This window comes from Asterias rubens, chromosome 11 (assembly GCF_902459465.1).
Source record: "Asterias rubens chromosome 11, eAstRub1.3, whole genome shotgun sequence".
NCBI lineage: Eukaryota > Metazoa > Echinodermata > Asteroidea > Forcipulatida > Asteriidae > Asterias > Asterias rubens.
Window position 1 is genome coordinate 15,705,754 of NC_047072.1, and position 16,335 is coordinate 15,722,088.

Genomic DNA, 16,335 nt, shown 5'->3' on the forward strand with positions numbered 1-16,335 from the left:
AACATGAAAGAGTAGGGGTTAACCCTAGTGTTTATGGTTCACATAACAAGCACCATTGTTTACAGGTGTCCTCAGGCTTGCGAGCTATAAGAACACTTAACATGAAAGAGTAGGGGTTAACCCTAGTGTTTCTGGTTCACATAACAAGCACCGTTGTTTACAGGTTTCCTCAGGCTGGCGAGCTATAAGAACACTTAACATGAAAGAGTAGGGGTTAACCCTAGTGTTTCTGGTTCACATAACAAGCACCGTTGTTTACAGGTTTCCTCAGGCTTGCGAGCTATAAGAACACTTAACATGGAAGAGTAGAGGTTAACCTCAGTGTTTCTGGTTCACATAACAAGCACCGTTGTTTACAGGTTTCCTCAGGCTTGCGAGCTACAGTAATTATGTTCACTTATGAGGTATCCTTGATACCAATACCAGAATTATTTAGTAATAATAATTAATCTCAACTTAAAGTTTTTGGGTATTTACGAATGGGAATAAAAGAGTAGTGACTCAGCCTTATAAAACCTTGCGGATCATGGCTGTGCCGGTTTTAAACAACCATTTAAGACCTTGTCACTGCTTGCTTTTTGGATTAACGAATGACACATATTCTTACATAGGGGAAGGATGATCTGAGGCAGGATGCAGTCATGCAACAAGTGTTCTCATTGGTCAATAAACTTCTTCAAAGAAATCAAGAAACAAGAAAACGGAGACTTCAAATCAGAACATACAAAGTAAGATTGTAGGTCATTATCAGTCAAAGGTAGAAACATAGCTAGTTTTTCAAAACCTTGAGGTTGGGCCTAATTGTTTTGATTGATAATTACGGAAATTCCAGACATAACAAATTATCAAGATATCAATTATATGATGAACAAACCCATTATACAAGTTAAAATAGCATTCATGTTCAAAATGTTCACTCAAGTAGCTTCTAAAACACAATATTAATAAGGACTTCAAGATAATAAAGTTCTTTATAACACTGGGTTATTATAATTACCTATTTGGGATAGCCCTGGAGAATACCTACAACCACAGAGAGTGTGACCTTGTTAGTTTTTGTTTCTTGCCTTTAGATTGTACCTCTTTCTCAGCGTAGTGGCTTACTAGAATGGTGTGAGGGTACAATGCCTATTGGTCAATATCTCATTGGGAATCAAAGGACTGACTTTGGAGCTCATAAACGCTACAGACCTCAAGATTGGACATCCATGGAATGCAGATCTAAAATGGCGGTAAGTTAGAAATATTCAGTAAGAATTATAATAAGAATGGCTTTCATGTTTCCCTGATCAGTATAGCTTCAATTACCATGAGAGTTGTATTGGTCGTTCACACTGGTTAAATTGCATAAGAGATGCAGAGGAGGATTGATTTGACCCATTTACACTGGCATTGCTAACCCTGGCAAACTCGGAGGAAACAGCTACCCCTGCTTGGGTGTTGAGGTTAGCATAACAAGTGTTTGTTTCCCAGAATTTGTTTTTGAGAACTAATTTTGACGTGTTCACATTTGAATTGTCATAACCCTGGTGTACTCTCTCTGGAAAAAGCTACCCCTGCTTATGAAACCTGTCATTGGTTGAGTGTTTTGAACCACAACGATGCCAGGCTATGCAAGGGGGTCTAGAGTATGTCTTTGACTGTTTTTACAGAATGTAACATTACAAAGTTGGTAAATTAAATTTAAAAAAACTTATGTTGTAATGTTTTCACTCGTAGCAAGCGCACAAAAGCTCTGAACAAGGGAAGAAGTACAGAGAGTATTTGGCTGTGATGGCACATTTCAAACCGGTGTTCCGTCATTTCTTCTTGGAGAAGTTTCCTGACCCTGCTGTGTGGCTTGAGAGGAGACTAGCCTACACAAGAAGTGTAGCTACATCCTCTATTGGTAAGACCACTATTTGTTTGTCAGTGAGCAGTTTGCAGACTTCAGAATTATCCGCATCATGGTGAACACAAACGGAATCGCGGAAATTGGTGTAGAACACGGAATCGATCCAATTGCACGGAATTTCACGGAATTAAACAAAAATCTAAATGATAGGTTTAAATATTGTCTAAAATAAGATCGAGAACCAACAAAAACAACATTAAAATACCTCAAAAGTTTTTATTCTTGCGATATAAAATCCATCACTAGGCCTACCGATTGGATCTTTCCCCAGTAGAGCGAGTCAGTATCGTCCGCGCACGCACACACCCGGCCCGGCTGCATTCACGTATTTCAGTCTGTGTATTGTTTGCAAGCATTCCACTTTGTACATGCTTAGCTATGTAAAGTGTAGGGTTCCAGACGACAGTGCCATGAACCATGCACCAGTTTTTCCCAGGGCGAATGTGGGCAGATAATTGCCCCCTTCATCCGGGAAAAAAAACCCGCGCAAACCGTGCTGGTATCTGACCATTATATGCACAAATGGATAGGTTTCCGTCGGTTTCATCAGCAGTGTCTCAAAATGGCGTCCAAACGGACTGAAGGCTTTGCCGCGCCGTCGGGGAAACAATCCACAACGCAACGTTCGAGTGAGACAACAATTTTAGTGTTGAGGTAATAAAGTTTACATTGAGCGTTACAAGTGGGTATTTGTGTCATGTTTATAGGGGTTTGTTTTTTTTTCACCTTAAATTTACACCGTTGTTATCACGGAAACAGTTAAAAGATAACACCGGTAAAAAACGGAATTCAGGGTTTTAGAAAACGGAATTCTGGGTTTTAGAAAACGGAAAATTCTGATGTCTGAGTATGTTGGACTTTGTGTGTCAAGTTGCTACATTATAATTGCTTAAGTGGAGACAAGCCTACACAAGCTACGTTTGCTATTCAAATATTAATGTGTTTGAATTTGAATAAAAGTGATGTTTTTAAGCATTATTATGAACTAAGACTTGACATTTCAAAGAATTTTTAATAGTGATTTAGCCATTACAAAATCTGTACTTTCAAATACTTTTTTTGGCGAAAAGAAACATTTCCAATTGTTTTTAGTTGATTGATTGATTGTTTATTTATTTTTAGTTGGGTACGTGGTGGGTCTTGGTGACAGACATGTACAGAACATCCTGGTGGATTGTAACCTTGCTGAGTTGGTGCACATCGATTTAGGTGAGTAAATATTCTTGATGTCCTCATCAAATAATCTCTTCACTTGTGTGCTCTCTGGGTTCAATGTCTATAATATGCATTGATCATGTGAATGTTATAAGCAGAGATGCACGCACAGATATTTGTTATTAAAGATACAACCCTTTCTTATACTACTGGGTTCTGAAAGCCAGAAGTCCTAGTAGCTATAGATCAAGGTGCATTAGGGCAATTTCCCTGTTTATCAGAAATACTTGAACCATTCCTCTAGCTCCCTGTTTATCAGAAATACTTGAACCATTCCTCTAGCTCCCTGTTTATCAGAAATACTTGAACCATTCCTCTAGCTCCCTGTTTATCAGAAATACTTGAACCATTCCTCTAGCTCCCTGTTTATCAGAAATACTTGAACCATTCCTCTAGCTCCCTGTTTATCAGAAATACTTGAACCATTCCTCTAGCTCCCTGTTTATCAGAAATACTTGAACCATTCCTCTAGCTCCCTGTTTACCAGAAATACTTGAACCATTCCTCTAGCTCCCTGTTTATCAGAAATACTTGAACCATTCCTCTAGCTCCCTGTTTATCAGAAATACTTGAACCATTCCTCTAGCTCCCTGTTTATCAGAAATACTTGAACCATTCCTCTAGCTCCCTGTTTATCAGAAATACTTGAACCATTCCTCTAGCTCCCTGTTTATCAGAAATACTTGAACCATTCCTCTAGCTTGACTCAACTCCCTCAGAATCATACAAACCCAAGCTGCTTATCAAAAATAATACTGTCTCAGTCCTCACAGTATTCCATTTATACACCTGGGTTGAGAGGAGCAATTTATGGTTTTTTGCTCAAGAACACAAGTGTCATAACCAGGATTTTAACCCACACTCCAATGACTAGGCCATCTGAACTCAAGTCTGATGCGCTAGACAATTTGGAAGTAAAGTAATTGCCCTAGTTGTACAAATCCAGTGTGTTCCTAATGTATTTATAACCCAGTTGATAATGTGAGATTCTAATTCAGTTGATTTTGTGTGATTCTAATGTATTTATAAACCCATTTAATAATGATTGACTGTATTCAGGTGTGGCCTTTGAGCAAGGAAGGATTCTACCGACTCCAGAGACTATTCCCTTTAGGCTTACCAGAGATCTTGTAGATGGAATGGGTATAGCTGGAGTGGAAGGGGTCTTTAGGAGGTAAGCGAGACACCCCTCACTATTCCCTTTAGGCTTACTAGAGATCTTGTAGATGGAATGGGTATAGCTGGAGTGGAAGGGGTCTTTAGGAGGTAAGCGAGACACCCCCCACTATTCCCTTTAGGCTTACCAGAGATCTTGTAGATGGAATGGGTATAGCTGGAGTGGAAGGGGTCTTTAGGAGGTAAGCGAGACACCCCTCACTATTCCCTTTAGGCTTACCAGAGATCTTGTAGATGGAATGGGTATAGCTGGAGTGGAAGGGGTCTTTAGGAGGTAAGCGAGACACCCCTCACTATTCCCTTTAGGCTTACCAGAGATCTTGTAGATGGAATGGGTATAGCTGGAGTGGAAGGGGTCTTTAGGAGGTAGGCGAGACACCCCCCACTATTCCCTTTAGGCTTACTAGAGATCTTGTAGATGGAATGGGTATAGCTGGAGTGGAAGGGGTCTTTAGGAGGTAAGCGAGACACCCCTCACTATTCCCTTTAGGCTTACCAGAGATCTTGTAGATGGAATGGGTATAGCTGGAGTGGAAGGGGTCTTTAGGAGGTAAGCGAGACACCCCTCACTATTCCCTTTAGGCTTACCAGAGATCTTGTAGATGGAATGGGTATAGCTGGAGTGGAAGGGGTCTTTAGGAGGTAAGCGAGACACCCCTCACTATTCCCTTTAGGCTTACTAGAGATCTTGTAGATGGAATGGGTATAGCTGGAGTGGAAGGGGTCTTTAGGAGGTAAGCGAGACACCCCCCACTATTCCCTTTAGGCTTACCAGAGATCTTGTAGATGGAATGGGTATAGCTGGAGTGGAAGGGGTCTTTAGGAGGTAAGCGAGACACCCCTCACTATTCCCTTTAGGCTTACCAGAGATCTTGTAGATGGAATGGGTATAGCTGGAGTGGAAGGGGTCTTTAGGAGGTAAGCGAGACACCCCTCACTATTCCCTTTAGGCTTACCAGAGATCTTGTAGATGGAATGGGTATAGCTGGAGTGGAAGGGGTCTTTAGGAGGTAGGCGAGACACCCCCCACTATTCCCTTTAGGCTTACTAGAGATCTTGTAGATGGAATGGGTATAGCTGGAGTGGAAGGGGTCTTTAGGAGGTAAGCGAGACACCCCTCACTATTCCCTTTAGGCTTACTAGAGATCTTGTAGATGGAATGGGTATAGCTGGAGTGGAAGGGGTCTTTAGGAGGTAAGCGAGACACCCCTCACTATTCCCTTTAGGCTTACCAGAGATCTTGTAGATGGAATGGGTATAGCTGGAGTGGAAGGGGTCTTTAGGAGGTAAGCGAGACACCCCTCACTATTCCCTTTAGGCTTACCAGAGATCTTGTAGATGGAATGGGTATAGCTGGAGTGGAAGGGGTCTTTAGGAGGTAAGCGAGACACCCCTCACTATTCCCTTTAGGCTTACCAGAGATCTTGTAGATGGAATGGGTATAGCTGGAGTGGAAGGGGTCTTTAGGAGGTAAGCGAGACACCCCCCACTATTCCCTTTAGGCTTACTAGAGATCTTGTAGATGGAATGGGTATAGCTGGAGTGGAAGGGGTCTTTAGGAGGTAAGCGAGACACCCCTCACTATTCCCTTTAGGCTTACCAGAGATCTTGTAGATGGAATGGGTATAGCTGGAGTGGAAGGGGTCTTTAGGAGGTAAGCGAGACACCCCTCACTATTCCCTTTAGGCTTACCAGAGATCTTGTAGATGGAATGGGTATAGCTGGAGTGGAAGGGGTCTTTAGGAGGTAAGCGAGACACCCCTCACTATTCCCTTTAGGCTTACTAGAGATCTTGTAGATGGAATGGGTATAGCTGGAGTGGAAGGGGTCTTTAGGAGGTAAGCGAGACACCCCCCACTATTCCCTTTAGTCTTACTAGAGATCTTGTAGATGGAATGGGTATAGCTGGAGTAGAAGGGGTCTTTAGGAGGTAAGCGAGACCCCCCCCCCCCCACACTATTCCCTTTAGGCTTACTAGAGATCTTGTAGATGGAATGGGTATAGCTGGAGTGGAAGGGGTCTTTAGGAGGTAAGAGAGACCCCCCCCCCACACTATTCCCTTTAGGCTTACTAGAGATCTTGTAGATGGAATGGGTATAGCTGGAGTAGAAGGGGTCTTTAGGAGGTAAGCGAGACCCCCCCCCCCACACTATTCCCTTTAGACTTACTAGAGATCTTGTAGATGGAATGGGTATAGCTGGAGTGGAAGGGGTCTTTAGGAGGTAAGCGAGACACCCCTCACTATTCCCTTTAGGCTTACTAGAGATCTTGTAGATGGAATGGGTATAGCTGGAGTGGAAGGGGTCTTTAGGAGATAAGAGAGACACCCCCCACTATTCCCTTTAGGCTTACTAGAGATCTTGTAGATGGAATGGGTATAGCTGGAGTGGAAGGGGTCTTTAGGAGGTAAGCGAGACACCCCCCCACTATTCCCTTTAGTCTTACTAGAGATCTTGTAGATGGAATGGGTATAGCTGGAGTGGAAGGGGTCTTTAGGAGGTAAGCGAGACCCCCCCCCCACACTATTCCCTTTAGACTTACTAGAGATCTTGTAGATGGAATGGGTATAGCTGGAGTGGAAGGGGTCTTTAGAAGGTAAGAGAGACACCCCCCCCCCCCCACTATTCCCTTTAGTCTTACTAGAGATCTTGTAGATGGAATGGGTATAGCTGGAGTAGAAGGGGTCTTTAGGAGGTAAGAGAGACACCCCCCACTATTCCCTTTAGTCTTACTAGAGATCTTGTAGATGGAATGGGTATAGCTGGAGTAGAAGGGGTCTTTAGGAGGTAAGCGAGACCCCCCCCCCCCACACTATTCCCTTTAGACTTGCTAGAGATGTTGTAGATGGAATGGGTATAGCTGGAGTGGAAGGGGTCTTTAGAAGGTAAGAGAGACACCCCCCCCCCCCCCCACTATTCCCTTTAGTCTTACTAGAGATCTTGTAGATGGAATGGGTATAGCTGGAGTAGAAGGGGTCTTTAGGAGGTAAGGGAGACTCCCCCCACTATTCCCTTTAGGCTTACTAGAGATCTTGTAGATTGAATGGGTATAGCTGGAGTGGAAGGGGTCTTTAGGAGGTAAGCGAGACACCCCTCACTATTCCCTTTAGGCTTACTAGAGATCTTGTAGATGGAATGGGTATAGCTGGAGTGGAAGGGGTCTTTAGGAGGTATGAGATACAACCCCCCCCCCCCCTATGAATCCAATTTTTACCTGGTCGGGGCATGGTGACATTTCAGACAGTATACTCAGTAAAACTGTACAAACCATCAAGACTAGACCAGCTTATTACTGAGTCAACACTCTAACAAAAGAGATGACTGTACTTGCAAGTTTACTATTTGTTTATAGTTTTTATTATTGAAATAATGCAACGCTTAAAACTTCACTAACCTTCAGGATAGCAATGACTGGTATCATTTTGCCCCACAATTCTATGAGAACTATTTCTGGGTGTTTGTCGACTCTTGTGTAACTTAGGAAAAGCGATGTCCCTTACCATGTTACATAGCAATACTGGATTTAGTCTGAGGAATTCCAATTGAGCATTGACTTGAGACTGAACAAGGCAATGTACCAGACATCATTTTTATCTAACTCACAAATGTCTTGTTGAGACCTAGGCACAATTTCATAGAGCTGCTAAGCACAAAATGAAATTACTGCCTCGCTAAAAAAAGAGGATTACCAACCAAATTTCCACATGATTTTCAGGATGAGCAAACATAAGCTGAATACCAGTAACAAGCAATATGCAACAATTGGAAATGTTGTTTGTAATCCTGTTTTTATCAAGGAAGAACTTTCATGCTAAGCAAATTTGTTTGCTCAGCAGCGCTATGAAATTGGGCCCAGGGCACAATTTGATGGCATTAAAGGAAGGTGTCAGCGCTTATCATATTAAAGGAAGGTGTCAGCGCTTATCATATTAAAGGAAGGTGTCAGCGCTTATGGAAGCAGGAATTCCACGCAGCCATCAAGCAAAGTTCATGGGTTAGCAGGGATTTGTTTTTCTTTTACAGAAGGGTTGTCCACATTACTAGACATTCTTCACTTAGCACAGCTAGTGCAGAAACTTGGTGCTTTCTCTGTAAGTGCAGAATTCACTGGTAAGCAGGGCCATACCATTGGGCCCTGTACTTTCCATAAGTTTCACAGTCTTTGTCATTATGAAAACCTGAATGTTTCAATCAATATAGTTTTTGACAATGATACTGATTCTGAATTGCTTTGATTGTTTAGGTGTTGTGAGAAGACAATGGATGTAATGCATAACTCACAGGAGGCTTTGCTCACCATACTCCAGGTAAGGTCATAGGTTACCAACATGTAGACATTATGGCAGACTCTGTAGTGGTTATTAGGGAAACCTTAGGTAGTGGTGACTTGATGTTGTAGAAATCGGTGCCTGTATTGTGTATGAGTGCCTCATATTGTAGATTCAGAGCCTCATTGAATTGAGTTGGGATTAGTGCCTCAATTTGCCTCGTATTGCCTCGTATGTCTTCAGCCCTTATTGAGTAGGAATAAGTGCCTCTTTCTGTAGAGCTCCATACATCATCGAGGTAATATTATTTCCTCGTGTTGTAGAAATCAATGCCTCATTAAGATGGTACCACCAGTACCTCGTGCTGTAGTGACCAAAGCCTCATTGAGTAGAATTAAGTTTCTCTTATTGAGTCGGTCTGGGTACTAGGTATTAATGGTTCATGATGGTGATGATTCTTATTGAGTCAGTCTGGGTACTAGGTATTAATAAGGGAATCAATGTGTGGTGAAGAGGTTTTCAACTTGTGGTTTAATCCCAACGAGGCCTGGTTCTTGATAATTTTACTGAGACGAAGTCGAGGTAAATTATCAAGAACCAGGCCTCGGCGGGTTGAAACCACAAGTTGAAAACCAATTCAACACACTTTGATTCCCATTCATAAATACCTTTTTGGTTAAAAGGCATAATAAAGTAAGAAACTCTGTCAAACTTATCCGTTTCCGAGTGCTTCGTCCGTCGTCCGTCACATGCACGTATAGTCTTGGTGCGTATTCGCTGGTTTTTCTTTCACACACAGCGCGGCCAACTCACCGACAGCGCCTGCATCGCCCGCAACACGAAATGTCATGCATCAAGACTAACGTGGAGTCTCCGCTCACAACCGGTTATAAACAAAGGTTTAAACACCCCCACGTGACGCGCTCTCCACCAATAGGAATAGCGAAACTGTCTGAGGTATTTATAAATGGTTCATGATGATTCTTTTACTACTCATCAGGTACTTCTATACGACCCTCTCTACATCTGGACCATGTCTCCACATAAAGCCATTGCACTCCAACAGCGCCGCGATCGCAACGACCCCGATGCCTCAGACCTCAACACCACCGCAACAGACCTTCCAGATGGTGAGACAACCTTCAAAGGTCAAGACAGTAATGATGGGTCAGAGGTCAACAAGGTAGCTGAGAGGGTGGTACTAAGATTACGGCAGAAGCTACAGGGTGTAGAGGAGGGGGTCGCAATGAGTGTCAAAGGTCAGGTCAACAGATTAATCCAAGAAGCTACAGATTCTAAGAATCTATGTCGAGTCTTTCCAGGTTGGCAACCTTGGTTGTAACATGCAGGGCACTTAGCATGGAACATTTGTGCTTAGCATATACAGGTTACCAGCCAAAATCCCGTGTGATAACATGTTGATTGTGCTTGGTTCACTGCTAACATACTCGGAACTTAAGCAGCTCTGGATGTAGGTGTGGAGTCAGTGAGTCAAGACTTTCCATTCCGCCAAATCGTATGATGCATTTTACTGAATAACATTGTATTCAGTTTGTATTGGAGTCGTCCTTGCCAGTGCAACACTGCACTAAAACAAAGTACTAACAAAAATAGTTTGCTGCAAAAATATCTTTTATATTGTATTCTTCCATTTGTGAATTGTATACCAAGTTGATCATCAATTAATACTCATAAGATTCACCCAGCATTTGGATGTCTCTTAAGATTATTCCTCTACATAGAATCTCTATCAGCAATAAGTTCAAGTAAATTTACAAAATTGTTGTTTATCCGACACAGCTTTATAGAAATCTTTCGCTTTTCTGAGAGATGATCAATTTGACTGAAGTTGGATTTCATTAAAAAATATTCAATATTACATTTATATCGATACAAGTAAACTTGGCATAATTTCTTTTTAGAAGTGCAGGTATAAAAACCCAGAACACTTATAGGTTTCCCCAGCCTTCTAAGTTTCAATGATTAGTTTCAATCATTAACTTCGCTTTTGAAGATTCCTTGATTTCATTACCATAAATGAATAATTAATAATCTGTCTTCACACTGAGTTGTCCCTGCCAGCTAGTTTTCATTTGTATAACTATCATCATGGTGTATGAAGAATGTCTAAGCTACATGACATATAGAGTGTATTCCTTATAATGTAAAATCTTTAACCATTGTGGAGCTACTGTCATTAAAAGGATATGTTGCTTAAAGGGAAAGTACACGTTTGGTAACTACTCAAAACAATATGAACTTAAAAACTGACTTGGTTACGAGCATTGGAGAGCTGTTGATAGTAAAAAACATTGTGGGAAACGACTCCCTCTGAAGTAACGTAGTCTTTGAGAAAGGGGTAATTTCTCGCTAAAATAATAAAAGACTTCTAGAAAGGGGTAATTTCTCGCTAAAATAATAAAAGACTTCTAGCTAGAAGTCTTTTATTCCTATCTGAAAGCACACAAAATTCGTCCAACAAGGGTGTTTTTTCTTTCATCGTTTTCTCACAACTTCGATAACCAATTGAGCCCAAATTTTCACAGGCTTGTTATTTTATGCTTATGATGGGATACACCAAGTGAGAACAAAGGTCTTTGACAACTACCAAACGTGTACAGTGCCTTTAAAGGTCATGTCACACAGGTTGATTTTTACAGCTTGGAGGCAACCACTTGCACTGTGAGTAAAAGGAAGACTTCATCAATACAAAAGACACTCCTATAGCTTTCAGTTACCATCTCCAAGAAACTAGTAAGAAAGCTGGAATGGGAATGTCTTTTCTTGTTAGAGAGTGCCTGGAACTGGTTGGCTGTAAATTGCCTCATCACGTGTGACGTAGCCTTTAGATTGGGCGCTTCGGGCTATAAACGACGCGTTTCCTATGAAATGAATGTTTTAAAAGTAGAATATAATGATCCATACAAATATGCCTCAAAACTGTGTGGTTTTCTATTTACTTGGTCAACCAACACAGTCCGCCATTTTGTGTTGTCAAAAATTTGATTTTGACAAGATGGCGGACTGTGTCAGTTCATTAAGTAAAAGAGAACACTCAATTTCAAGGCTTATTTGTGTGGATCATTATATTCTACTTTTAAAACATCTTTCCATCCGTATTAATTTCCCAAGAAATGCTTTGTATAGCCTGAATTGCCCAAATTTGAAGCAACGTGTTCCTTTAAACCAAAACATTCAATGCATATTGTCTCAACTTGTGATATTCAGAAGTGTTTCAAATAAAACAATAAAATAGAAAGACAAAGCTCATTGGTCACCATTTATTTATTGATTGATTTGCAGAAATCTTCCACCCTCAAGTAAAACAATGATATGTTTATATACAATGTACTAAGGATTAGGGTTGACATTTTGGGCTTTATAAACGAGTGGCTTAAACTGTGCCAGTAAGGTTACAGCATTGTTAATAGTGCACAACACAGAACACACTGTACATCATTTTGGGAGTGAATTCCTTTGTGTTTATCCTGATACCCAAAATGGCAGACAGGATAGGCATGTACGTGCGCTGTGCAATGAGTAAGTGTTAAATGAAATATTGGATGGTAACCTTATTCTATTAAGTGAAAGTTTTGTGCTTAGCTACTTTTTGTGCTTAAGCAGCTCTTCTATGAAACTAGCCCCTGGTTATATCATCTGAATGACGCTAAACCTGATTATTAAAGTTTAATTTGTATGGAAAAAATAGACATAAATATTGGTTAGCTATAAAATGTGAATTACTCTGTCAACATTTATCTTATAGATGACATGGTATGAAAAAGTAGTGTGAATGTAACTAAGTTTGTATCATTGGTATTCAGGTTGGCTCAGTGGTATTCAGGCTGGTTCAGTGGTTTCTTTCCCATCATTGGTATTCAGGTTGGCTCAGTGGTTTCTTTCCCATCATTGGTATTCAGGTTGGCTCAGTGGTTTCTTTCCCATCATTGGTATTCAGGTTGGCTCAGTGGTTTCTTTCCCTCCCTTTCACCTCAATAGACCCCGGTTTGAATCCAACCTCAGACTGCAGCCTTCAGGTTGGCTCAGTGGTTTCTTTCCCTCCCTTTCACCTTAATAGACCCCGGTTTGAATCCAACCTCAGACTGCAGCCTTCAGGCTGGTTCAGTGGCTTCTTTCCCATCATTGGTATTCAGGTTGGCTCAGTGGTTTCTTTCCCTCCCTTTCACCTTAATAGACCCCGGTTTGAATCCAACCTCAGACTGCAGCCTTCAGGCTGGTTCAGTGGTTTCTTTCCCATCATTGGTATTCAGGTTGGTTCAGTGGTTTCTTTCCCTCCCTTTCACCTTAATAGACCCCGGTTTGAATCCAACCTCAGACTGCAGCCTTCAGGTTGGCTCAGTGGTTTCTTTCCCTCCCTTTCACCTTAATAGACCCCGGTTTGAATCCAACCTCAGACTGCAGCCTTCAGGCTGGTTCAGTGGTTTCTTTCCCATCATTGGTATTCAGGTTGGTTCAGTGGTTTCTTTCCCATCATTGGTATTCAGGTTGGCTCAGTGGTTTCTTTCCCATCATTGGTATTCAGGTTGGCTCAGTGGTTTCTTTCCCATCATTGGTATTCAGGTTGGTTCAGTGGTTTCTTTCCCATCATTGGTATTCAGGTTGGTTCAGTGGTTTCTTTCCCATCATTGGTATTCAGGTTGGCTCAGTGGTTTCTTTCCCTCCCTTTCACCTCAATAGACCCCGGTTTGAATCCCATCTCAGACTGCAGCCTTCAGGTTGGCTCAGTGGTTTCTTTCCCTCCCTTTCACCTTAATAGACCCCGGTTTGAATCCCACCTCAGACTGCAGCCTTGCATGTGGATCAAGGTTTTCAGTCCCCATCAGGTTGTGTTGGTTTCCTCAATTTGAGTTTTCCTCCCACATCTAAAAGTTAATTTTTTTCATAATCTTTGCTACGCTCAGATATCTTGAGGCCTATGGGTCACACTTTAAGGCTCAGGTTCCAAGGTTTTGTTACCAGACAAATATTAATGATAATGATAATGACTAATCATGCAACTATTACTGTATTGATCTATTGTCAATTATTATTTGAAACAAGTCATTTGAATCAGGTGAGGTTTGCGGTGACATTATGTTTAACATCTCTCTGAGTAGTGGTTGTTCTGAGAGGAGCAGGAATGGTTCTCAGAATCAGTTCTATCCAATACCTCCATTATGGGGCTAACAATTTAGTTTTTTTCCCCCATTCAATTCATTGTGATCAAAGTGAGGCTTGGAGGTAATTAGTCTGGCTCCTGTGTATAAGATCATATTCTATGATTATTATTATGCATGCAGTTAGATGCATGGTGTATTGTGTATTGTTTGCTGTCAGCGTTTCACGCAGCAGACCTTGAATTTTGGAGCATACATGACGAGACCTCCAGTGGGTAGATCTAGAGGCGGGAGCCCTTCTCCTTCTGGTACCTTGAAGGTGAATCGTTGTAAGATGGTCACAGTGAATATAAACAGCTCCATCTTAGTCAATGCTTCACCCAGACACATACGCCGACCTGAAAATTGGCAATTAGGCAGGAATTAGACAAGGAATAATCAATTTTTAGTCATTTGCGTATGCCCTGTTTTTTCCTGGAACTACTTGCAATTTTGGTGTGTATGAAGAACAAATTGACTGGAATGGGATTCGAATCTGTGACAATTTGATTTACATTCTAGTCAGAATTTTAAACTAGGGGTTGCAGGTTCAAATCCCATTCCAGTCACTCGATGTTCACTCCAAAACAAGAATTATTAAACGAAACAGTTCTCCAACCAGGTTCTTTTATATTGCTTTATTATCCCTGGGGTTCCACCAAGGTTTGTTTTATTTTGTCCAGTGTGTTTGTTGCTTTTTTGTTTTTATGTTAACTTACCCAAACCAAAAGGAATCCAGTCTTTCCTAGGAACGAGTGTCTTTCCATCTTCAGACAGGAATCGCTCTGGTCTACATTCGGTAGGATTGTCAAATACTGCAGGATTATTGTGAATGTAGAAAACATTGCCAAACACTGGAGTTCCTACACACAACAGGTAGATAGCAAACAAATACACAATAAGACAAGTGTTTTGTATAAAACATGAAAATTACTGAGTTTTCCAGCAAGGAAGAAATAAGAACAAAATTGCCCCGTTTTTATGATAGATAAAACAGTGAAGACAGTGGGAGCACTTTAAGACTAATGCCTTATGCAATGTTTTAATGTAACTAGTTAATCTTTTTTGTTTCATGTTCTAAATGATAGTTGTTGGTTTATAAAACAATTACTAGTTTGCAAAATAAGAATATTATTTTGTTTAAAAAAATGTTAGCTCTAAAATATATAAAAAATACTGAGAAACAAATATGGGAAATGTTATTGTAAACAATAGGTGAACAATTCTTTATACATTTGTTGTTGTATTTCTCTTTAATTCTTTGAGCTGTTATCCAAAGTTGAATCAATTACCCTTTGGAATGTTGTAACCGCACAATTGAACTCCAGACTGCTGTAAATGTCTAAAGATGATTGCCGCCAGAGGGCGCAGTCTCTGGACCTCCATCAAGAAGGCACATGTGTATGGCATTGCTTCTCTGTGTGTAGTGGAGACTATGCCATTTGCTCCCACAGCGTGATCTATCTCAACCAGTATCTGTGTGCAGTTAACAAAACATAAACATTGATATAAGAAAAAAATTAATTGGTGATAACCTTTTGTGTATAAAACGTATAAGGAAGAAGAGAACTTATGACAAAATAATGTGTTCATGTATAAATGAAGAAAGTTTTTACATGGTTCGTTGATTGAAAGTCTTTTTAAAGCGCAAAATATTGAATGCGAAATGTTTATCTTCAAATATGTTTCAATATCAACAAGAAATATTAGTATTTTGTGTTTACGACAGAAGGTTGTACTTATGAAAGGGTTGAATTTTGTTCACAAGTTTGCAGTAAGAGTGTTACTATAATTTTGATGTATTTACAAAATATTCCTACTTTTTTCCCCCTTTTTTTTTATAATGGTGGCAAATTGTTATAATTGATTTTACTTTACCTTTTTCTGTATTTCGGGGTATCGTATCAAATACACAATGATCCACAGTGTGGTATTAGACAAGGTACCAGTCCCTGCTCCAAACAAGTCCGATATACTGTGTACAATTCCTAGCTCACTATGTTGTATTGGATCATTGGTTTCCTGACGTCTCTCCATCTCAACTAGATATGCATCCATCATATCCCGTAGGTTGGTTCGATCCAATGTGGCTTTATGACGTTCCAAATGTGCCCAGATGAAGTCCTCATGCGCTTTGAACATTCCTCGTCGTCTCTTGTACCATCTTGAATGCCATAGGGGTGGGATAATATTAGCAGGCTCTAACAGTCTTACTCCTTCAATAAGCTCCATCATGATGTTAAGCTGCTCCTCAAAGTTCTTATCATGGAAGTCGTATCTCGTCCCGTAAGTGATTGTACTAATGATGTTAGATGAAGCATTGAAGAGGAGGCTGTTTAGAATCACAGGTTGCCCGTTGAGTCTTTCCATCTCTTGACAGAAGAATCGCCCTTCTTCCTGGATGCGAGATTCTAAGCTTCTCTTACCGAATCCGAAACCTCGAAGTGTCTTCAAGGAAAAACGTCTTCGTTGTCTCCATTTCTCTCCGTTCTCCCAGAAAAGACTGCCTGGTATTAAAGTAAAACGATCATTATCCGAATAGCTAATAATGTGCGATCTCAATTAACTTAGTCAAATTTTAATGGGGTGGTGCAAAAGTTCTGAAAATGCTTTCATACTTTAATATG

The 16,335-nt window shown here is 40.8% G+C and overlaps 2 protein-coding genes and 1 long non-coding RNA gene across 3 annotated transcripts in view; 2 read left to right on the forward strand and 1 right to left on the reverse strand.

Annotated features, from left to right (window-relative positions):
• LOC117296527 (serine-protein kinase ATM-like) overlaps window positions 1-10,839 on the forward strand; it is a 65,920-nt gene extending 55,081 nt beyond the window's left edge. Inside the window, exons 44-50 of the mRNA XM_033779498.1 lie at window positions 612-728; window positions 1,074-1,232; window positions 1,720-1,888; window positions 3,017-3,103; window positions 4,169-4,283; window positions 8,528-8,591; window positions 9,553-10,839. Of these exons, the coding sequence (XP_033635389.1) occupies window positions 612-728; window positions 1,074-1,232; window positions 1,720-1,888; window positions 3,017-3,103; window positions 4,169-4,283; window positions 8,528-8,591; window positions 9,553-9,894 (1,053 nt within the window). The 3' untranslated portion in view covers window positions 9,895-10,839. The remainder of the gene's footprint in view (window positions 1-611; window positions 729-1,073; window positions 1,233-1,719; window positions 1,889-3,016; window positions 3,104-4,168; window positions 4,284-8,527; window positions 8,592-9,552) is intronic.
• A 1,041-nt stretch (window positions 10,840-11,880) lies between these two features.
• Window positions 11,881-13,101, forward strand: LOC117296863. Its single transcript, XR_004519806.1, has 3 exons — window positions 11,881-12,434; window positions 12,590-12,823; window positions 13,058-13,101. It is a non-coding gene; the product is annotated as an uncharacterized LOC117296863 (long non-coding RNA).
• Window positions 13,102-13,302: 201 nt separating this feature from the next.
• On the reverse strand, window positions 13,303-16,078 carry LOC117296751 (cytochrome P450 2U1-like). Its single transcript, XM_033779795.1, has 4 exons — window positions 15,587-16,078; window positions 15,001-15,184; window positions 14,428-14,571; window positions 13,303-14,067 (listed from the first exon to the last, which is right to left on the reverse strand). Exons 1-4 carry the CDS (start codon window positions 16,076-16,078, stop codon window positions 13,886-13,888), a joined length of 1,002 nt encoding a protein of 333 aa, XP_033635686.1. The 3' UTR covers window positions 13,303-13,885.
• Window positions 16,079-16,335: the final 257 nt, after the last annotated feature.